The 20,958-nt window shown below is 44.1% G+C and overlaps 1 protein-coding gene across 6 annotated transcripts in view; it reads left to right on the forward strand.

Moving 5' to 3' along the window:
* The window catches only part of PARD3 (par-3 family cell polarity regulator), a 745,691-nt gene that overhangs the window by 94,664 nt on the left and 630,069 nt on the right, over positions 1–20,958 (forward strand). For all 6 annotated transcript variants that reach the window (XM_060248141.1, XM_060248148.1, XM_060248145.1 and 3 more), the window contains exon 2: positions 20,335–20,436. In XM_060248141.1, the coding sequence (XP_060104124.1) occupies positions 20,335–20,436 (102 nt within the window). The remainder of the gene's footprint in view (positions 1–20,334; positions 20,437–20,958) is intronic.

Here is a 20,958-nt window from a genome sequence, read left to right on the forward strand (position 1 = left end):
CTGACTCTCGACAGAGTACAGAGTAGGGATGGCCAAACTGAGGCCCAGGAGCCATATGGGAGCCACATACAGTTCTTTTATTGTGCGGCTCTTGGAGGTTGAGGAGGAACTTAATGTAGGCTTGCTGTCGCATAAATGTACTTAGCATCAGGACCTCAGCCTCTGAGCGACTATTTCTGCTATGTATGAAGTAGAGAAGGAGGGGGAAATAGGCAGGCTTGCAAACTCTTCTCCACCACAGAGTGCAAGAGCTGAGGGAGCCACTGGAAAGAGAATTAAAGATGGTGGCACAGGTTTCCTAACCTTGGTGTCAAGGCAAAGAGAGATGCATAATGGTGCAAATGATGGTCAGTGATTTATATGGCGCGTGTGTGTTTCCTTCTCTCACTGGTGCAAAAAAATAATAATTTCCTAATCTTCCCCCTATGTTGGCCTTATGAGAACTGTGCAAAGAGAATATTAAGAGTTTTAATAAAGACACGTGTGTAATATTTGTTTGTATCTCGCAGCTCTCAAAGATCTGTTTATTCGATGTGGCTCTTAGGTTAAGCAAGTTCTGCTGCCCCTGCTACAGCGCATTCTTAGAAGATTCCCACTGTTTTAGCTTCCTAAGTGAGGTTAACTGTATCAGTAGTCAGCTCTCAAAAGACTGAAGGTTTTGACTAATTCTGAAAAAGAGCCAAACCAGAAATGTTATCAAATATTTACAAGTACGATGCTGGTTTTTCACAAATATATCATGTCCTCTCATACTGTGAATTGCAGATTTCCAGTAAACATCCCACTAGTTTCTGCTTTCTGTAGAGACTGCAAGTCCCACCAGTTTATCTAATGTATCTTCTCCAAGTATTCCTTGTTAGGGGAAATGTGTTGTTTCCAGGGCCTGCAAAGACTACACAGAGCCCATTTGCAGGGGAGAGTGGAATATAAATTAAGAATAAATAAATAAACAGGTAGTATTAATGAAACACAAGTGCACAGTATCAATCTGGAACATGGGTTGTATAGTTTATGAGAAACAGTTATGGAGAAAAAAAGCAATTCTGTATTAAACTATGCAATATAACATTAGCCACCATTTCCCAAATTTTTGAAGAATTCAGGAAAAGAGCCAAACCAGTAATACATACAAGTACTGTGCTGTGTTTTCCTTTCCCAGATCAACTGTGAAACCTCAAGATTTTTCTTCTTCTTTGCATTACTGAAGACTAATTGTGTGAAATAAGACTTTGCCATGAGCTAGGAAGACACAGCAATCTTCTTGCTGGTGTTCGAATGAAAAGAATCCTTCATTAAAAACCAGTTTGTCTGCAGGGTGCAGCCAGATTTTTTGTGTTTCTTTATTTTCTTAAAGTTGGAGGTATCCAGACATGTTTTGGGTTAACTGAGTACAGAACACAGTTAAGGCAGAAGATGGATTGTAACCTTATTTTGTACAGACTTGTGCAACTTAAAAACATGCTTTACCACTTCCCTGCATTTTTGATCCAGTTTGTTTATGTCTGTTTTAAGCCGCTTCTACTGGAACTCATTTTAATCCCTAATTTAAAAAGCCAGTCTGGTGTTAGTGGCTAGAGTGCTGAATTTGAACCAGGAGACCTGAATTTAAATGCCTCCATGAGCCATGAAGCTTTCTGGGGTGACCTTGAGATAACAATAATAGATAACAGTGACTTGATAATAATTGATGATGGCATATATATATTGCTTTTCTACCCACAGGGGAGCCAGAGCAGTTTACAACACCCCCCCCCCTATAATTAAATCAAAGAAAAAAACAAAAATACTAGACACAAACTCTTGGGCAAGCATTCAGCCAGTGCTGCGCCAGTTGCACTGGCTACCTATTGAGTACTGGATCTGCTTCAAGGTTCTGGTACTGATGTTTAAAGCCTTTCACGGTCTGGGACCGACACACCTGAGGGACCGCCTTTCTCCATACATGCCCTGGAGGTCATTGCGATCTGCTACACAACACCTCCTGACCAACCCTGACCCAAAGGACGTCCGACTTCCCTCGGTCAGGGCTTTTTCAGCCTGGCTTCTGCCTGGTAGAATCAGCTCCCCATGGAGATCCGGGCCCTACCTGAGCTATTGCCATTTTGTAGGGCCTGCAAGACAGAGCTATTCTGCTGGGCTTTTGGTTGAGGCAGTGGGCGTCCTATTCCAGCTATTATTCCATCAATTGGCCTCCCATATAGCGAAATCATGTCTTACTATAGTGCTATCTTGCTATTATCACCATCATTTTGTTTTGGGCCTATAATCATTTATCCTGCATGATGTGCCCTTCCTGCCTGTGATTCACTTTATTTATTGTTTTACTGTTCTTATTTGTTTAATTTTAATGTATTGTTTTAACTCTGAATTGTAGGTTTTTATTATTACTGTATGTTGTGTTCTGCCCTGAGCTTGTTTACGGGAAAGGGTGGAATATAAGCCTACTAAATATATAAAATGAATAATTAAAATAAATAGTCTTAGAGCCAATTAGCAACAGATCCTTTATATCTTGCCAAAAGATGCCTATCTCAGGCTACGGCCAGGACTGAAGTAATAAAAAATGGGGAGGGATGGTGGCTCAGTGGTAGAGCATCTGCTTGGTAAGCATAAAGTCCCAGATTCAATCCCTGGCATCTCCAACTAAAAAGGGTCCAGGCAAGTAAGTGTGAAAAACCTCAGCTTGAAACCCCGGAGAGCCGCTGCCAGTCTGAGTAAACAATGCTGACTTTGATGGACCGAGGGTCTGATTCAATGTAAGGCAGCTTCATATGTTCATATGTTCACATGAAGTACCTACAAGCAGAAAGGAAAACAGTAGAAAACAGCTGCCAGGGATGTTCTCAAACTTCTCCTCCCTGCTAGTAGAAAATGATTCTCATCCTAATTAACCTCACAGGGTGACCAAAGAGAGAGGGGAATATCACCCTATCTACGTATGCCATCCCATTCTCCTTGGAGGGTGGGTGGGATATAAACGCAAGAGATAAATGAGCCCCTATTAGGCAGGCACACCCAGTTGTTATTGACGCATACAAATATTTACACCGATTAGTCTTTCAGTGAACTAGAAAATAAGTGCCATTAAGAGTTTCCTTGGGCCTTTTAATCTGCTCTTGGGGGGGGGGAAATCCCCTATTCATTTTTTATTACTAATGCATTCATATTTGCATACCTTTTCCATTTGGGATATCCTGTAGTGGTACTTCTAACATCGGTCGTTGTTCTACTAATGTGTCTGCTGTGCTTGTTTCCCCCCTACCATATTCCTATTACTTATAGGTTGCAGTGCATGGCACTATTTGTATTACTTTATGGTCTGCTTACTATGGATGGGACATCATTCAAATCCAAGCTTGGTGTTCAGTTCACGGGGCACTTTTTGCCAGGCTGATATATGCTGGAGCCAATGCAGCCCCTTTAGCAAATTCACACACCACCACCACCGCACTGCCATCTTGAGGACAAACAAAATGCCTCTGTCAATCTTCAGAGTTCTCGTTTTTCTTTTATATGTTTAGCCCACAAGATGGCAGCTGTGACCTAACTCCTGGTGCAGGAACACAGATGTAATTCACTAGATTGTCTCTGCCTGGCCACTCCTAGGCGTGTCTTTGGAATGCTTAAGTTGAGCATGCACATCGCAGCTTTTCTCTCTGTCTGGGGCAGTGATGCTCTGTATTCTTGGTGCTGGGGGTGGGGGGCAGCAGTGGGAGGGCTTCTAGTGTCCTGGCTGCACTGGTGGACCTCCTGATGGCACCTGGGTTTTTTGGCCACTGTGTGACACAGAGTGTTGGACTGGATGGGCCATTGGCCTGATCCAACATGGCTTCTCTTTATGTTCTCCCCCCCCCTCCCCGCCCAATTCCTCTGTAGAACTTGCTTCAGTCAAATTAAGGCACCACACAAGGGGGTGGTATTGAGGTGTGGGGAGAAGTATGTTGTATGTAAACTGATTCTGTGCCTGACATTAAGCAAGGGGTTGTGGCTTATTGGCAGAACATCTCCTTTGCAAGGAGTAGGTCCTACATTCACCCCCCAGCAACTGCAGTTAAAAGGAGCAAGTAGTAGGCAATATGAAAGAGCTGCTGTCAGAGTAGACAATACTGACCTTTGTAGACCAAGGGCCTGATGTTCAAGAAGACAGTTTGAGCTCCATCTGCATGCTAGAATCCTATTAGGACCCTTAAGAATTTATTGAGGAGTGATGGAGATGCATATGATTTATGGGTAGCTTTGTAGATATATGTTTTATAGCAGGGGTGGCCAAACTTGCTTAATGTAAGAACCACATCGAATAAATGTCAGATGTTTGAGACCCACAAACATGAATGTCAGATGTTTGAGAGTAGGCAGGCAGGCAAATAGATGGGGAGAGAGGGGGAAGGGAGAGGTGGAAAAAAGTAGCTTAAACTTTAAGTCACTTCTCCAAAGCTGGCTTGGCGGAGTGATTTAAAGAGAGAAATGCATTCTCCAAGCCAGTCAGGGGGTGGTGGGAGCTTTGAGAGCCTCACAATATGTATGAAAGAGCCACCTGTGGCTCCTGAGCCACAGTTTGGCCCCTGGTTTATAGGTTAGTAACAGAACACTGCTCATTACCATCGAGATGAAATTTAGATTCTAGCAACAGTGAAATCTTGGAACAGTGAGCCCAAACATCTGGTCCCTGTAAGGGCTGTTGGGCTGGAAACATGACAGATCAGATTCCTTCTCCTCAAGACAAGAAGTACCGGACAAACGGGTTCCCTCTTGCTTAACATTTTGTGCAGGTTCTGTGGCCTGTGCCAGCCAAATGAAATTAAGCCATTGGAATTGTGATTCCTTGCTGTTAAATGATGTTCGAGCACGACTGGCTAATTGACCATGACTGCCGTTTCAATTGAGCAGAGTGGGGAATTGTATTTTTAGCATGGTGGAGTCTGAAGTGGACTAATGACCAATTCATATTGCTCTGTACGAGGCAATGAATAAGCACTAATTTTGTCGTCAACGTTGGGCTGGTAGCATAATGTGATTTGAGAGATTAAAAAATAAATCAGTATTTCTGGAAAGCGTTCCACAGGGGAGGGAATTAACATGATGTTCTGCTGCATGAATTCTTCATATTTAGCAGCTGTTAAAGAACTGTTGCAGAGCTACCTTTTGTTGTGGGTACTCTTTGCTGTGTGGGAAAAGCATTTGTGATGATGCTGGAAGAGTAGAGTTATAGGAATAAGTAAAAAAAAATCTGCATTCAGGGCAGAGGACTGTCTACCAGATAGAGTCATCAGATTTAGTTAAGCCTTGTCCCAGTTTTTTAAAAGGCTGTTCAATATCTATGGGCAGTAGCTCCAGGTGAGACATAACAGGAAGTACCTCGGGATTCAGGGCAGTGATGCGGGACAGAATTGGGTGAGGTAGAATTTATTTCCTGTGGGAAGCTTTGTGCCCCATGTATGAAACTTTAGTCTGTTTTTCCATAGTTGTCATGGCAGTTGGGCTGCAAATCCATTCTGCTAGATGGTCTAAATGTGGGATTTGAATCTTGGACAGCCCAATGCTTATTTTCAGTCCGGGCTTGTACATAGTTTATTTCCTGCCTTTGACTAACATTATTTAAGTGTCTAGATTATTTATTTAAATTTTTCTGGAAAATGTTCTGATTCAAATTTTCAGAGTGGGGAGGCAGGAAACATCCATTATGGTATTGGAGAATTTAATCTGGATTCAATTTCTTGTATGCCATTTCACATTGCAAAAGGGGGGGAGGGATGTGGGGTTTTTTAATTGTTCTTAAAATGTCCGTTTTCCCTCATTGGGAAAATGAAAAAAAAAATCTTGATCTGATGTATTTACTTTGTAATGTCTTGCAATGTCTCCACTTTTTTTAGGCTTTCACATCTCTAGGCTAGATCTACTGTTGGTCAGATTCAATGTAGTATCCCCTGCATCTATTTTCAAGGAAGTCATAAAAAATACAAAATGATTTATAAAAGAGAGATTGTATTCTGAACTTCGTTTTTTGCTATGGTGCTAGAATAGCAATGATTATGTCAACTAAAAACCTTTCAGCGATTGGTGCCTTGGTTACTGTGGCTTTTTGCTCTTAATCTCAGTGTTGGTTACTGGAGAGAAGCTTTGAAACTTAATGAATACCAAGAAGCCCCCCACCTCCATCCAAACCACAGCTGTTTTTGGTGTATATTTCACAATTAGTGGCATTTCCCCCTTATTTCTCTGTATAATAATCTGGAGTAACTGCCCATTGTGTTACAGCACTGTACAGCACTTCAGTTCCCAGAATGGCTACTTGAGAAATATTCTGATGTATAAGCACTGTTGCCTGTTTGTTGGTTTGGAAACATTTAGGATGGCAGGGTGTTTCACATGCCACTTTCCAATTATTGGCACATTAGATTGTAACTGTGGGCTTGTTCAGCTCATTTGCTAACTAGCACCTGGTAGGTTTGGGTCTTGATTAGGGACATGCATAGAATTAGTATGCTGTGATTACTTGCAATGCTCTGGCTGCTTCTGGAGCATTCCCCCCCCCCCCCCCCCAATCTCCCAGCTGCTGAGTTTTTGTTTGTTGCTAGATTGTGTTTATCTGAAATCTTGGCAGATGTGTCTTGTGAATGAGATGTAATTCAAGCCCCATGGTGTTCGTTGTTCCTGAGTTGTTGGGGCTGAAGAGCGTAATTGGAATCCTGCTTGTATAATGAAAGTTCTGTTTCCCCCACCTTAAAAAATAACCTGAATGCTTGTATTGGCTGTTCCTTCCTGTATTGCAGAAATGTGCATGGAAAACTATAACCTTATTGGAAAATTGATGTAAAAGTACTTGATTTTTTTTATGGAGAGAAACTTATTTTCTCTTTTAGTAATGTATTTTCCTATTTAGACTCCTTTATTGGTTACATATACGTACTCTGCTTCCGTCTTGGTTAGTGCTTGGGTGGGGTTGGTGGGAAACATTTTACCTTTGCAGTTTTTGAGGCCCAGAACAATCACATATTTTATTTCATTCTATCAAATTTATATCCCGCCCTCCCCTGACGGGCTCAGGGCAGCTAACAACAACAAATTAAACCACATAAACATTAAAAACAAAATAACCCTCCCTATAATAAACCCTCTCTCCAACTCAAGTCAACCCTCTGTGATTGGTGCTTTTTCTCTTCATAATCAGGAAGTCTATGAGAGCTATCCTGTGAGACTTCAGTAGTTCATTATCCTTTATTGACCTAATGGTAATATACAGTCTTTACTTCTTGCATATAGTTTACTCTAGAAGTAACTGTCAAATTATTTTACTCGGAGCATGCCCTCTGCACAGTGAGCAGAATCCCTGGGCAGATTATTTTACATGGAGGATGGACTTGCCCTCTGTACAGTGAGTAGAACCCCTGGACATGTTGGATATTATCCAGATGTGATAAATTATTGCAGACAGTTAAAGGTATGCAAGGAATATGTGTGCCTCCTGCTTATTGCTCTAAGGCTAGTGCATGAAACATCCTTGCTCAGGAGCAGGGCTTTTTTGTGGCGGGAACTCCTTTGCAGAGAGCCAGTTTGGTGTAGTGGTTAAGTCTGTGGACTCATATCTGGGAGAACCGGATTTGATTCCGCACTCCTCCACTTGCAGCTGCTGGAATGGCCTTGGGTCAGCCATAGCTCTGGCAGAGGTTGTCTTTGAAAGGGCAGCTGCTGTGAGAGCCCTCTCAGCCCCACCCACCTCACAGGGTGTCTGTTGTGGGGCGGGGGGGAAGATATAGGAGATTGTAAGCCGCTCTGAATCTCTGATTCAGGGAGAAGGGTGGGGTATAAATCTGCAATTCTTCTTCTTTTTCTGCATATTAGGCCAAACCCCATTCATACCCAGATAAGAGTCCGCATACTTCACCACTACACCAAATTGGGCTCTGGGCCTAGAGTGACTGGCCCTGGGCCTAGTGTCACAGCACAGCGGAGTGGGGATTTAAACCTGGGTATCCCAGGTTTTAGTTCAATACTTTCACTACTCCATCAAGCTGGCTTTGAATTGCTCAGAGTCCAGAATTCTCCTGCCTTCGTACCTCTTGGTCACATTATTTTAGATTTCAACCCGATCTTCTGCATGTTATGTAAGTACCTAGCTTCTGTTCTGGTGGCAAAAGTAATAAAGCAATTAATGATTGCTTAGGGGGTTTGAAACGCAAGTTGTTGTAGGTATAGTAAGCAGCTGTTTCAGCATTCGCTACACTGAACTGCTGCTGTTTGCAGGAGAGGAAACTGAAATCTCTTAGGAATAAGCTAATTATGTAAGTGCTGTTCAAACAGTGCTCTCTGCTGGCCTTGCTGGAGGGATTTTTTTAAAATGTTAATATTGCATGACTGTACTGTGGAATGGTTCTTCTTGCATTATGTTGACGTTGTGAGCATATAAATGAACACACACACACACAAGGGCTTTAAAAACTCCCAGAAATATTGTTTTCATACTGATAAATGCAAATGTTCCAAAAATCCATTTGGGAATAGGTTTCTTTTTTTCTTAGAGCTTTAAGAATAACTGATTTTTTTCTATTCCAAGAACCTTAGATGGCTTTGCTCCTGTGCAGTCCACTTGGCTGTACTTTCTGACACAAAACATAAACTCTTTTGTACTCTCGTGGAAAACAGAGGCTGTGAAAACTCATACAAGTATTTAGAGACAAGACGGGGAAAGATTTTTTCTTTACTATTAAAAAGAAGAAATGCTGCAATTTCTTTGGACTCGCTGGTGGTGTTTTTCTCCGGATGGTCTGGTGCCGATATACTTAAGTTGCTGGTGGCGTTTGTCTAATGGTGGTCTGGTGCAGATATGCTTAACCAGGGATAGTACTGTCTATGGGTTGTTGCCTTAACCCTGGTTAAGATGTCCAGTGTACCACAGATCTGTGGGCTAGTCTATTGAACTATGCATCACCTTTGCTGGAAGGGGCTGTGAAATCTGCTTCTCAGCTTGCAAGCAACTTTTCATTGCTGCAGAGTGGGTAAAAATAGACAGATAACAAAAACTTTAAACAAACTTTTAGAAGTTTAAGGTACAACTTTATTGCAAAAACAAAACAAAACACCCACCTGGTTTAAAATAAAATGTGAATTGATTGCAATGTGCAGTCTACTTTGCTTACATACATCAGAATTTTTCTCAAGCAGAAAGGGTGTGTAGTGCCTCTTTTGGCAAAAGATCCAGCCTTTAAAACTGAATTAAAATTACTTTATTATTGAAAAGCTGCTTTTCCGAGATAATTGTGGCCAAAGTACCTTTGACAACTTGTTATAGAGCACAAACGTTCATGTGTTATGGCTTTATAGAGGGTCCTCCTCCTCTGAGAGTTGTCTAGAACAGACCCTATAATCTTCTGCAACTCACAGGGATTGTATATCAGATACAGGGGTGGAATGCTAACAGGAGCTCCTTTACATATTAGGCCACACACCCCTGATGTAGCCAATTCTCCAAGAGCTTACAAGTCTCTTTTTTGCAAGCTCTTGGAGGATTGGCTGCATCAGGAGTGTGTGGCCTGATATGCAAAGGAGCTCCTGCAAGAATTCCACCCCTGACCAGATATATAGGAATTCCTTGGTAGAAAAGAGTAACCTACAGGTAGAGGGCTTGAAAAATGACTGCTCTGAGTAGGCAACAGATATTAGCTAATGGGAGTTCTATAGAAAGAGTAATGGAGAGTTTTTTCTATCACCAGACTCCTGTTGAATGTGACACTGAAGAGGCTGGCTAGCCCAGGGCAGAGGAACGGATATTGTGTTTTCACTGTACTTAACTTACGACAGTCTGCGTGTAATGCAAGCTGCTGTCAGACTAGTTTGGGTTGTTCCCTTGCCCTGTCTAGTCTTGCTGACCTACAATTTTGTGCAGGGTGCCTTGTCGAACAGGAAGAGTTGCCAGAGTCTCACCACCAGCTTTTTATAGTTGCAAAAGGAAATAAAGTCCTGTTGTTTTGCAAGCTCTCAGGAAAGAGAGTCAATAACAAGATCTAGTCTAAAACATGGGAACAATGTGACGTTCCACACTTTGTATAGGGCTTTCCTTTGAGTGTTCCAACCCCTATAGAGTGTAAATGACTGGGGGAGGCAATTGGGGGAGGTCTGCCATGGAAACATCATGAAAGCGACATCACCCCAGAGTCGGAAATGACTGGTGCTTGCACAGGGGACTACTGTTACCTTTACCTTTATAGGGGACCCCATAAATTATGCTGGCATTGTTATCCCCCTATTGCAGATACAGGGCCAAGGGGGAGTGGAATGAGCCTAGTCAATTGCTGTGCAGTCCTATGCAGAGTTATTTTGGTCTAAGCTCATTGGAAGGAATGTGTTTAAACTGGAGTAATCTTGCACACAGTTGTACTGTTGAAGTCAGGGCTAATATGAGATTGGAACCATGCAGATGCTAGTTCACGCTTAGGCTAAACTATCACATTTTTGCCCTGCCATTTTTCCAAGCAATCTCAGGTCCCCCTACCTCACCTCCAGTTCTTCCTTCATAACAGCTGACTTGTGAGGCTTTGGTTTGGCTGAGTCAACATCACTGTATGGTTTAATAACCAAGTGGAGATTTCAACTTGGCTGTTTCTACTTATAGAGCTTTTTCACACAGCCTAAGTATTCCGGTATAGCAGCTGGCCAGTTACTGAACAGTAACGGGTTTCTGCTGGCATTTCAGACAGACCCGATTCAGTAACTGGCTGCTACCGGAATACTCTCACCTTTTCACACACTCCCGCGGCTGTCCCGGTAGTGAGGCGTGCCTGAGTCGTCACAAACAAAGAGCAGCTTCTTCCACTTTTCAACCCCTCCTCCCGGGTTGAAATCGCTATGGGGTGCTGTGTGAAATGTCCAGTATCTAACCCGGGAGCAGTTTTCGCGCCGTTTTTCGCCCGCCGGCGCGCGCGATCTCCGGCTTTTTTTTTTTTTGGAACGTCAGTTTAGATCGATATAGCGATATATCGCTATATCGACCTGTCAAAACAGCACCACCATAGGGATGGCTAGGCTCCGTTGAGATCCCTATGGTGGTGCTGTTTTGATAGGTCGATATAGCGATATATCGCTATATCGATCTAAACTGACGTTCCAAAAAAAAAAAAAAGCTGGAGATCGCGCGTGCCGGCGGGCAAAAAACGGCGTGAAACCGGCTGGCGTTGGTGGAAGCGAGATAAGAGCGGAACAGTGTGAAATGGCTCGCTTCAATCACGCTTCAATCGTGGAACCCTACCAGGGAAAAAAACATGTGTATGAAAACTCCCATCGCTGTCTCGGATTACTGCAAGCGGCACAATACCGACTCCCTTCCAGTTTCCACCGGTAAGTGTGAAAAGGCCCATAGTCTTAATGTTGTCACTGACTGTACTTTTATGGCATCCCAGTTCCAAACTGGCCTTTGGATCTTACAAGATCTTTAAAAGCGGAATTGCATTACTAATATAACTGATATATTGGAGGTGGCAAATTAACAGGTACAGGGATGGAATTCTAGCAGGAGCTGCTTTGCATATTAGGCCACACCCTCCTGATGGAGCCAATCCTCCAAGAGCTTACAAAAAAGAGCCCTGTAAGCTCTTGGAGATTGGCTACATCAGGATGTGGCCTAATATGCAAAGGAGCTCCTGCTAGAATTCCACCCCTGGATAGGTGCAAGTTTGTCAATCTTAGAAAAAGCTGTACCCTGTTGAATTTTGATACTTTTCAGGGGGCAGCGAAAATTCCATTCTGGCTCCTTCTCAGGCCCCCACAGCGTCAAGCCCAGCAGCCATCAGGTTCGGGGATGACTGATGCATTTCATAAAGAGCTGTACATCAACCAGGTGATAAATGGCAGCTGGCTCTTTAAGGCTCAGGCATCCACCAGCTGCTGGCTCTTTGACATCCACCTGCCTGACAATCAGCTGTTGGGAAGCTTCACCCTGGAAAGGAGAGAAAGGAGGCAGGAGTTGCTCAGAAGGCGTTAAAGGCTGGGCCTCCCCCCCCCCCAAGGGAGGACACTAGGCATGCTCAGGCCTGGCCAGGACCTTCAAAAGGCTTGATGAAAGAGGCCAGGGAAGACAGGCCAGCTCTGGCTCCCAGCTCAGAATGGAGTAGAGCTAGGGGAGAGGAGGTGATTAGGATGGTACCCAACCTCTGCCTGTTTCAGTCGGAGGCTAAATGAAGCCCAGGTGCATGGCAGCCAGGGCTGGGATTCCTACAACATGTTTACTTTATAATCCACTTTTTTCTCTGAGACTCAACAAATTTGATCCATAAAAGTGTGACTTCATAAGAAAATACATGGCAACATTACTCTGCTGAATAGCATTTATCATATGCCCCATCGAACACTGATTTTCCCCATCCTGTACAAAATAGATTAAAGAAGATGTTGGATTTATATCCTGCCCTATACTCTGAATCTCAGGGCAGTCACAATCTCCTTTACCTCCCCCCACCCACAACAGACACTCTGTGAGGTGAGTGGGGCTGAGAGAGCTCTCCCAGAAGCTGCCCTTTCAAGGACAACTCCTATGAGAGCTATGGCTGACCCAAGGCCATTCCAGCAGGTGCAACTGGAGGAGTGGGGAATCAAACCCAGTTCGCTCAGATAAGAGTCTGCGCACTTAACCTCTACACCAAACTGGCTCTCAAGAGCAATTAAGAAGAGTTCATTATTTTTTATCTTGAAAAAAATGAGCTTAGTGTGATGACTTCCTTCTCTTCATCAGTGTTGGATCAGCTGGGTTACTCGTTGATTGCTGACAGTGTTTGCTTCTCTAAAACTCATGGGCCGGGATATTTCTAAAAAGCATGAACACTGGTGCAAGCAAGTGCTTCTAGAAAGACCAGTTGCAGTGGGGAGATCCCTGAGGCCTGATTCACACATGCAGAGAGATGAGGCAATAAAATGCTGAAGTCGTACTGATTGCACCATGTAAGGCTTGCTTCACTTTTTGGAAGATTCTTTTGGGTAAAAAAAAAAAATCAGCACAGGAAGCCAAGAGGTGGAATGGGATCCTTTTCCTTGTTGTGCCTCTTGTAAGGTGGTTTCTCTCTCTCTTTCTCCCCACCTCCTACTCTGTGTGTGCAGGCAAAGAAATATTCAAAGCTGATTCTGTCACCTCAGGACTATACCCTCTCATTCTCTTGGTGTGTGAAGCAGGCATTAGATCCAAAGTCTAGGGGCAAAGTGAATATATATCTTCAGTCCAATGTTCCCTTTAAGCTGAGTTAGCGTGAGCTAGCTCACAGATTTTTAGCCTCCAGCTCACCAATTTTGTCTGGATGACCCCAGAGCACAATAATTTCATGCAGTAACTCACAACTTTAATGCCAGCAGCTCACAAAGTAGAATTTTTGCTCACAAGGCTCTGCAGCTTAGAGGGAACATGAATCTTCACCTGGCACACTTCCACCAGTGCACTTCACCCAGCTCAGATTTGTGGTACGACCTGCAAGTGGGTTCCTCTCAAGTTTCTAATCTGTTGTCAGATGCTCAGGTCTGAGGTGAAGCCGAGGCTGGAGAGGCAGCAGATATTTGGGAGAGATGGGCCGGGAGGCAGGCAAGGCAAAGAAGTAGCTGGCAGGTAAGAGTGAACAAAAGCCAAGCGGCACCTTAAAGACAAACACGTATTTCAATGCAAACAGTTTCCAAACTCTCAAGAAGGTGCCAAGTGAAAGCCCAGTGGCCTCCCTCAGTGATGAGTTGACTGGGCCAAGAGAGCACAGCAGATCTTGAGGCTTGATTGCAAACAGGAGGATCCTGATCTAGTTGTGTTTTGGCTTTGTTGTGGTTCAGGAAGTGGCAGCCGTCTTGTAGTGCTCCTGGCTGCCCATGTTGCTTTGCATCTATGAGTTAGTTACGTGGCACACAAGGGTGCTTGTGCAAGACTCTGGGTGTTGGGATTTGCTCATACACATTTAAGTCATCTTGTGCAACAGAGTAATCATCACCTTTTGTGGGTCACTCCCAGGTTTAATGGAGGGCATGGAAGTCCACCCAGCTGGAGATTCCTGTTTTACCTTTCTTTTTCCACTCCTGCTAGCAGGTTGCTGTTGTGTAATTGGTTAAGGAACTTATTGCATTATGGTGTAATAGGGTAATGCAGGGGTGGGGAACCTCTGTCCCGAGGGCTGTATGCGGCCCTCGAGGTCACTTGGTGTGGCCCTCAGGGATTGCTGGACCGAACTGAGCCGTGTGGCAGCCTCTCTGGGGCCTGGTTGGCCAGCGAGGATCGTAGGGCCCAGCTGTGCTGTGCAGCAGCCTCTCCAGGGCCAGGCAGGGATCACAGGGCCCAGATGTACTGTGTGGAAGCCTCCCTGGGGCCTGCCTGGCTGGCCAGAATTGCTGCAGGGCATGGAAAAGTTACTGTCACAGTTCAGTTTGCATTTGATTGGTGTGGCCTAATATGCTAATAAGTGTTTGACCTAATATACTAATATTAGGGGATGTGGTCTAATATGCTATTGAGTTCCTGCTGGGCTTTTTCTACAAAAAAGCCCTGGACCTATGCATTTGCCTAGGGCGGCAAGCAAGGTGTGTGTGTATGTGTGCGTGTGTGTGCCAGATTACACTCTCCTCACATGACTTCAAATAGAAAAACAATTATTTGCATTAATTTTGCTGGCCTGAATCATTCTTCCTTGGCGGAGCAGTGTTTTTTAAGTTGATACTTTTTTATGGCCCGTGAATGATGTTATAAATATCAATATGGCCTTTGGCAGAAAAAAAGGTTCCCCACCCCTGGGGTAAAGAGAGACTTGGCTTTGTAGAAGAATTGATTTGACACATCTTTTCCCCTCCCTTTTTAGTCAGTTGCGAAGGGAAACTGCAAGTATTGGTTCAAGGAAAGGTGCCATCAGCAAACTTGCAAGTCTCCAGTGGTGGCTACATCTGCATTTGTTTATTCATGGAGTTATTTACTTAGGCACTTTTAACCTCCTTTTTTTATTTGCTCAACACAACTCACAATGCAAAAAACACCCCAACAACAACAACATACAGCAACAGAGACCTATGCAGGTGACAATTGCTGAAACACAAGTTAGCTAACTGCAAGTCTTTGTTAGGAGTCAAGTGGCACCTTTAAGACCAACAAAGTGGCACCAGGAATGTAAGCTTTCGTGTGCTAGAAGCACGCTTCATCAGACAATAGGATGATGAAGTGTGCTTCCAGTACACAAAAGTTTACATTCTGAATAAAACTTTGTTGGTCTTAAAGGTGCAACTTGACTCCTGCTTTGTTCTGTTGCTGCTGACCAACATGGCTGCCCACAAGTCTTTATTGTTGCCTTTGCTGTCAAGTCAAAGCTGATTTATGACAACCCAGTAGGGTTTTCAAGGCAAGAGACATGTTCAGATGTGGTTTGCCATTGCCTGCCTCCATGTCACAACCATAGTATTCCTTGGTGGTCTCCCATCCAAATACTCACCAGGGCTGACCCTGCTTAGCTTCTGAGATCTGGTGAGGTCAGGCTAGCCTGGGCTATCCAGATCAGGGTACTTGCAAGACTACCTGCCATTAACAAACTAATATGCAGGGCAGAGCAGGTGATAACCCTGGAGGTCCCTTGGTTGAGATGCTTTTTTCCTCAGACTGCTGAAGATGCATCAGAGGATCCCACTGGAGGAAGAGTCCATTGCTGGAGTCTTGCTGCTTGAGACTCTTTTCATTTGGGGGTGCTGGGGATTGAATCTGGGTCCTCTGCCATCTGAGCTGTATCCTGGTACCTTGGCTAGATTTTTGGAGTTCAGGAATTAGCAATGCTTTTGTAGCCCTCCACTTTCCCAGTCTTATGTTTATTTAAAAACAGGAGATCGTCTTTGCAACTTCTGTAGGTTTTTAAGGTGCCCCAAGGTTCTTTATCACAAACTTAGAGTGGGGGTTCCACGTTCTCAGGTGGTTGTTGATTGTGTGGCAATTTAAGACACTGTTAGAAATTTGGCCCACTTACAAAGCCTTCTCATTAAAATTCTGGTAAATTTCTTCCTTGGAAGTTTTTAAACAGAGGCTAGATGGCCATTTGACAGCAATGAAGATCCTGTGAATTTAGGGGGAGGTATTTGTGAATTTCCTGCATTGTGCAGGGGGTTGGGCTGGATTATCCTGGCGGTCCCTTCCAGCTCTATGATTCTATGAAATTTGATCTCAGGCAACTGTTTTCTCTCTCTCTCTGTGTAAATACAACACATTTTATACATTCTCCTTCTAAAAGGCTAATTGTGGCAAATGTAGTTGTCTGTTGCCCATTTTGCCACTACAAGAACACTGGGAGGTAGGTTAAGCAGCCAGGGAAGTGGCAGTTCCAAGGCATTCATCCCCCCAGCTTCCTGATGGAGTGGGAAGCTTGAACCTGGTTCTGGCTAGCTGTTCTTGACACTCTTAAAACCACTAGTCCACTCTAGTTTGGCTTCACCTTACTTTTTGGTTTTGGTCTCTTTCCCACCTGTTTTATCTCCCAAATGGAACTGACTTGAGTAAATACAAATTGTTACATAATCTATGAACTGTGAAGGTGCAGAATGTGAAATCAAAGTGTGTGCTTTTCGACAGTTGTGCTGCCAGCAATGACGTGATTGGGAGGGGAAAGTATGCGCTTAGTACCACCTAGATTGTATTACATGTTAAGTGCTCTGCTGGTTTTTCCTTTAATATTTCAAAGTTGGTGAGTGGAGGCAGATGGCAATGTTTCCATAAGTTCGAAGCAGTGAAATGCACGTCAAATGTGGAGGTGTGTGTGTGGTGGGGATGGAACAGGAGAACATGTAAAATAGAAGCTCACAGCAGATTACAATTGCTGTTTCTTGGAGATTCGTAGCAAGTTACAGTTTGTTGTTGCTTCTAAATGAAGTTTCAAACAGGATTAAATCCTGTTCAAGTTAACGCCTTTGAATAACTGTGACTGCACAGTGTGGCCACCAAAAGAGAAAGGTAAATCTGGCAAAATTTAATAGCCAGAGTGACCATGGGAAGCAACTATACCAGGGGTGGCCAAACTGTGGCTTGGGAGCCACATGTGGCTCTCAAAGCCCTCACTGCACTGTCGGCTGGATTGGAGAAGGCATTTATCTCTGTAAATGCATTCTCCAAGCCAACCCAATCAGAATGCATTTGAAGTTAAAGTTGTTTTTTATCCATCTCTCCTCCCTCCACCCAACTATTTGCCTTCCTTCCTGCCTGACTGCCTGCTTTCAAACATCTGACATTCATGCCTTGCGGCTCTCAAACATTTGAGGTTCATGTCTTGCGGCTCTCACTCCTCCGGTGTTTATTCTGTGTGGCTCTAGTGTTAAGTTTGGCCACTCCGTCCTGAACTATACTGATTGGAAAGTTTGAAATGAATCCTCTCTGCCCCTCTCCCAACTAAAAGCCAATGTCATGGTTGATGTACTTGTAGGCTAGCTTCCTAAAACCTCAGCTGACCCTGTACATTTTCAAGAGCTTAAAAGCTTGCTTACAACCAAAGCAGTTTCTTACCTTTCCCTGATGTCAACACAGTCAGATGGTGCCATACAGATCCTAACACTGGCTCCAAACATAACAGGTTCATGATTAACTGTTCAGGAATGTTTTTTGTTGTTGGTCTAACAATGCCCTTGGCTCTGTACCACTGGCTGTCTCCACAGAGCTGACAATCTGATTCAGCTAGTTAGAGTAAATAAAGCCTGTTTGGAATTAATGAACTGCAAGCCGAAGGAGAGGCCAGGTTCCTGAAAGGACTGCTGAATTCCTTGACACTAATCACCTCTCTAGTTCTGTGATAGATTACGGAAACCTTCTCTGTATTGGCTCTTTCAATGGCCATGCCCTAGCCTCTTTTGTTGGCTTGGCTGAGGTCATGTTTCTGACGTCGCCCCATTACCGTTGCGTCTCCGTTTCAGACTTTCCCACTAGGTCCTTGTCACTCTGTATCAGCTTCAAGCTTCTGATCCTGGGTTGCAATCCACAAGAAGTGTTTATAGTTGAGTGTAAGGGAAGTGAATGTGCAGCCAGAGTTTTCTTTGTAGTTAGTCCTACAATCGAGGAGGAAAACTGCTAGTGAGGTTTAATTAAATGTCTACTTCGAATTTTTGTGTTTCTTCAGCATCCTTTCTGTGTCTCCATGTGGCCTCTTGGTGCCATATTCCTGTCCTAGGTTTCTTGCTGAGTATGGAAGATTTCATTCTCCCATACAATTCTCCTTCCTCTAGAACAGGGGTCCCCAACCTTTTTGAGCAAATGGGCACTTTTTTACATTTTAATACAGGGTGCAACAGTGAACTGGCTTCCACAGGAGGCAGAGCCAACCACAGAATGTCAGGGAGTGGGGTTATGCTAGCTCTTTAGCACAGGGGTGTCAAACTCATTTGTTATGAGAGTCAGATCTGACATAAATGAGACCTTGTTGGGCCGAGCCATGTCAGGCTGGGCCATGTGTGTACCTATTTAAGATTAGGTAGCAGAGATCTAAACTTTATAAAAGACACAGACAAACACAATTAAATATTTTTTAAAAAATAAAATATGCTTAAAGCATTAGCACTTGTTAGTCTTAAAGGTGCTTTCTTTGCATTTTTCCCATGGGATCTAGGGAACTGGGCAAAGAAAGCTCTGGATCTTTCCTTGCTTCCCCAGGAGACCAGGAGGGGGAGGAGTCTCAGCCAATAGAAGGAAGCGAGGCTTGGCTCAGTAGCTCTGCTGTGTGATTGAGAGAGCCTGGCAAAGCAAGCTCCCCCTCCCCCCTTTCTCCCCAAGGGAGGAGCCTCAGCCAATGGAGAAGATAGAGGCTTTGCTTTGTAGCTCCTGTGCAATTGAGCAAGCCTTGCAAAGCATGCTGTTATGCAGAAGGAAGCAAGTCAGAGGGAGAAGGAAGCAGATGACAGCCAGTTGCTTGGGGGCCTGATAGGAGCCCTCTGTGGTCCTGATTCGGCCCCTGGGCTGCATGTTTGACACCCATGCTTTAGCATTTAAGGTGGAAGCTCAGTTTAGCAGGATGCCTTTTAATCTGCACAGCCAGTCCGAAACACTGATGGGCACAAGCCCTGCATGGCCCTGCTCACTTTCTGCAAACGCTGGATGGGTATCAGGAAAGGTGTTGGCGGATGCCATGGTGCCCTCCCTGGGCACTATGTTGGGGACCCCTTCTGTTGAGTGTTCTGATGCCTGATGATGTGGGTTTTCTGGAAAAAAACTTAAATGGGAACATCTTCCAATTCCAATTAATATTAGCAGAATTTAAATGTTCACAAAAGAAGGCAAATACACCTTGTACAAGACCTGGAGTTTATGCATGTTTAATATCGCGCGTTTTGCTCTATCATAATCCATTTTTAGCACAACATCCCTGACTACTATAAACACACTGTATTTATATATGTGGGGTGGAAATTTTTCTGCCCAACATTCCAGCTGAAGCGAGGCTGCAGTAAAGGAAGCTCTCTGTGGGCCTTCTGGTGGAGGAGTCCCTTTGAGGCTGATGAGAAAAATGAAAGGCAGATATCTCATCATCTTAGAGGCAGGCATTTCATCCTTTTTGATAATTTGCACTTTTACTGTGCTGCCCCATTCTTAATATATTGCTAAATAGTTGAGTTGTTCGGTTATAGGGGTTTGTAACTACTTTAGTTATAGTATGTGGAAAAGGAGGATAGGGCCAGGGCTCACAGTTCAGTGGTAAGTTGCATATACATGAATAAGCTCCAGAGTAAATCCTTTACACCAGGGATCCCAAACCCTTGGGCTGTGAAATGGTCCGTGGTCTGTTAGTGACCGGGCTGTAGAGCGAGGCAGAGGTGCTGCACTGCCCCTTTTTCCCACCCAAGTGGACAAAAGCCTCAAGCCTCGCTCCAAAGCACCAGCTGTGTCATCCACCTGGTCCCTGGCAGGCGGAAGAGGCAGCACAGCAGTGACGTTCACCTACCCCTCATTTAAAGACCCCCATGGGGGGTGGGTAGGGATGGGACGTGGGCAAGGCAGCTTGGGGCAGCAAAAACCCCAGCACCACCACTGCCATTAATCCATGGGAAAAATTGTCTTCCATGAAATCAGTCCCTGGTGCCAAAAAAGGTTGGGCACCACTGCTTTACATCACTAGTTAAAAGTTCTCCAGTCTCGGGGCTTAGAAAGACCTCTTGTTGAGACCTTGGAGAATCTGCTGGCTAGGGGAAAAGGTGCAAAGGCCAAGACCAGTGTGGTGCATTAATAACTGGTGCTTGGGGGGAAAAAGACAAGGCAGCTCTATATTTATATGTTGGTAAGGAGATGTTGAAGGGGACAGCTATGCTTCCAAACAGGGTGACTTTTTGGAGAGTTTTTAATGCTTCCTTTTGTGGTCATCTGATGATTCTTTTTGTTTGTTTGTGCAGGACCCAAACTACTGGCTACAGGTGCATCGTCTGGAACATAGTGATGGGGGAATCCTTGACCGTGATGATATTCTCTGTGATGTAGCTGATGATAAAGACAGAGTGAGTATAGAAACTTGGATGATCTTGCATCTTTACATTGCTAGTATTTATGGTGTAAAATATATGATTGTTTGGGAAATCTGGAGCAATTAATTAGAGGGCAGAGAAGAATTCCAATTTTTTTAGATTACTAGGTGAACTCTACCAGATAGTTACATTCAAAAGAGGGAGTCCTGACCATCATAAATACTTTAGTGGGGTCAGACAGTGTGCTGGATGGGTGCTGTTGTGAGGATGATATTGGGCAAGATCCCGTGGAACAGCCACTTGACTCCAACCCTATTGTTAATGACACACTATGCAGTCAATCACAAATCCAAGTTGGAAGTAGTCTGAGTACATTTAAAAACTCAGGGCTTTCCTTTTGCTTTTTGGAGGGGAGAATAATCAAAGAAGGGGAGAACTAAAAGAATAGTTTGTGAGTAGAAAAACTGTCAAGACTGGGCTGGGCCTTTGATTTGGCCGACTTTCAAAAGAAGTTGGTATATTGACCTACCTCTCTAGTGGTGGCCTTTGAAGATG

The sequence above is a fragment of the Heteronotia binoei genome, chromosome 10 (assembly GCF_032191835.1).
Source record: "Heteronotia binoei isolate CCM8104 ecotype False Entrance Well chromosome 10, APGP_CSIRO_Hbin_v1, whole genome shotgun sequence".
NCBI classification, from domain to species: Eukaryota; Metazoa; Chordata; class Lepidosauria; order Squamata; family Gekkonidae; genus Heteronotia; species Heteronotia binoei.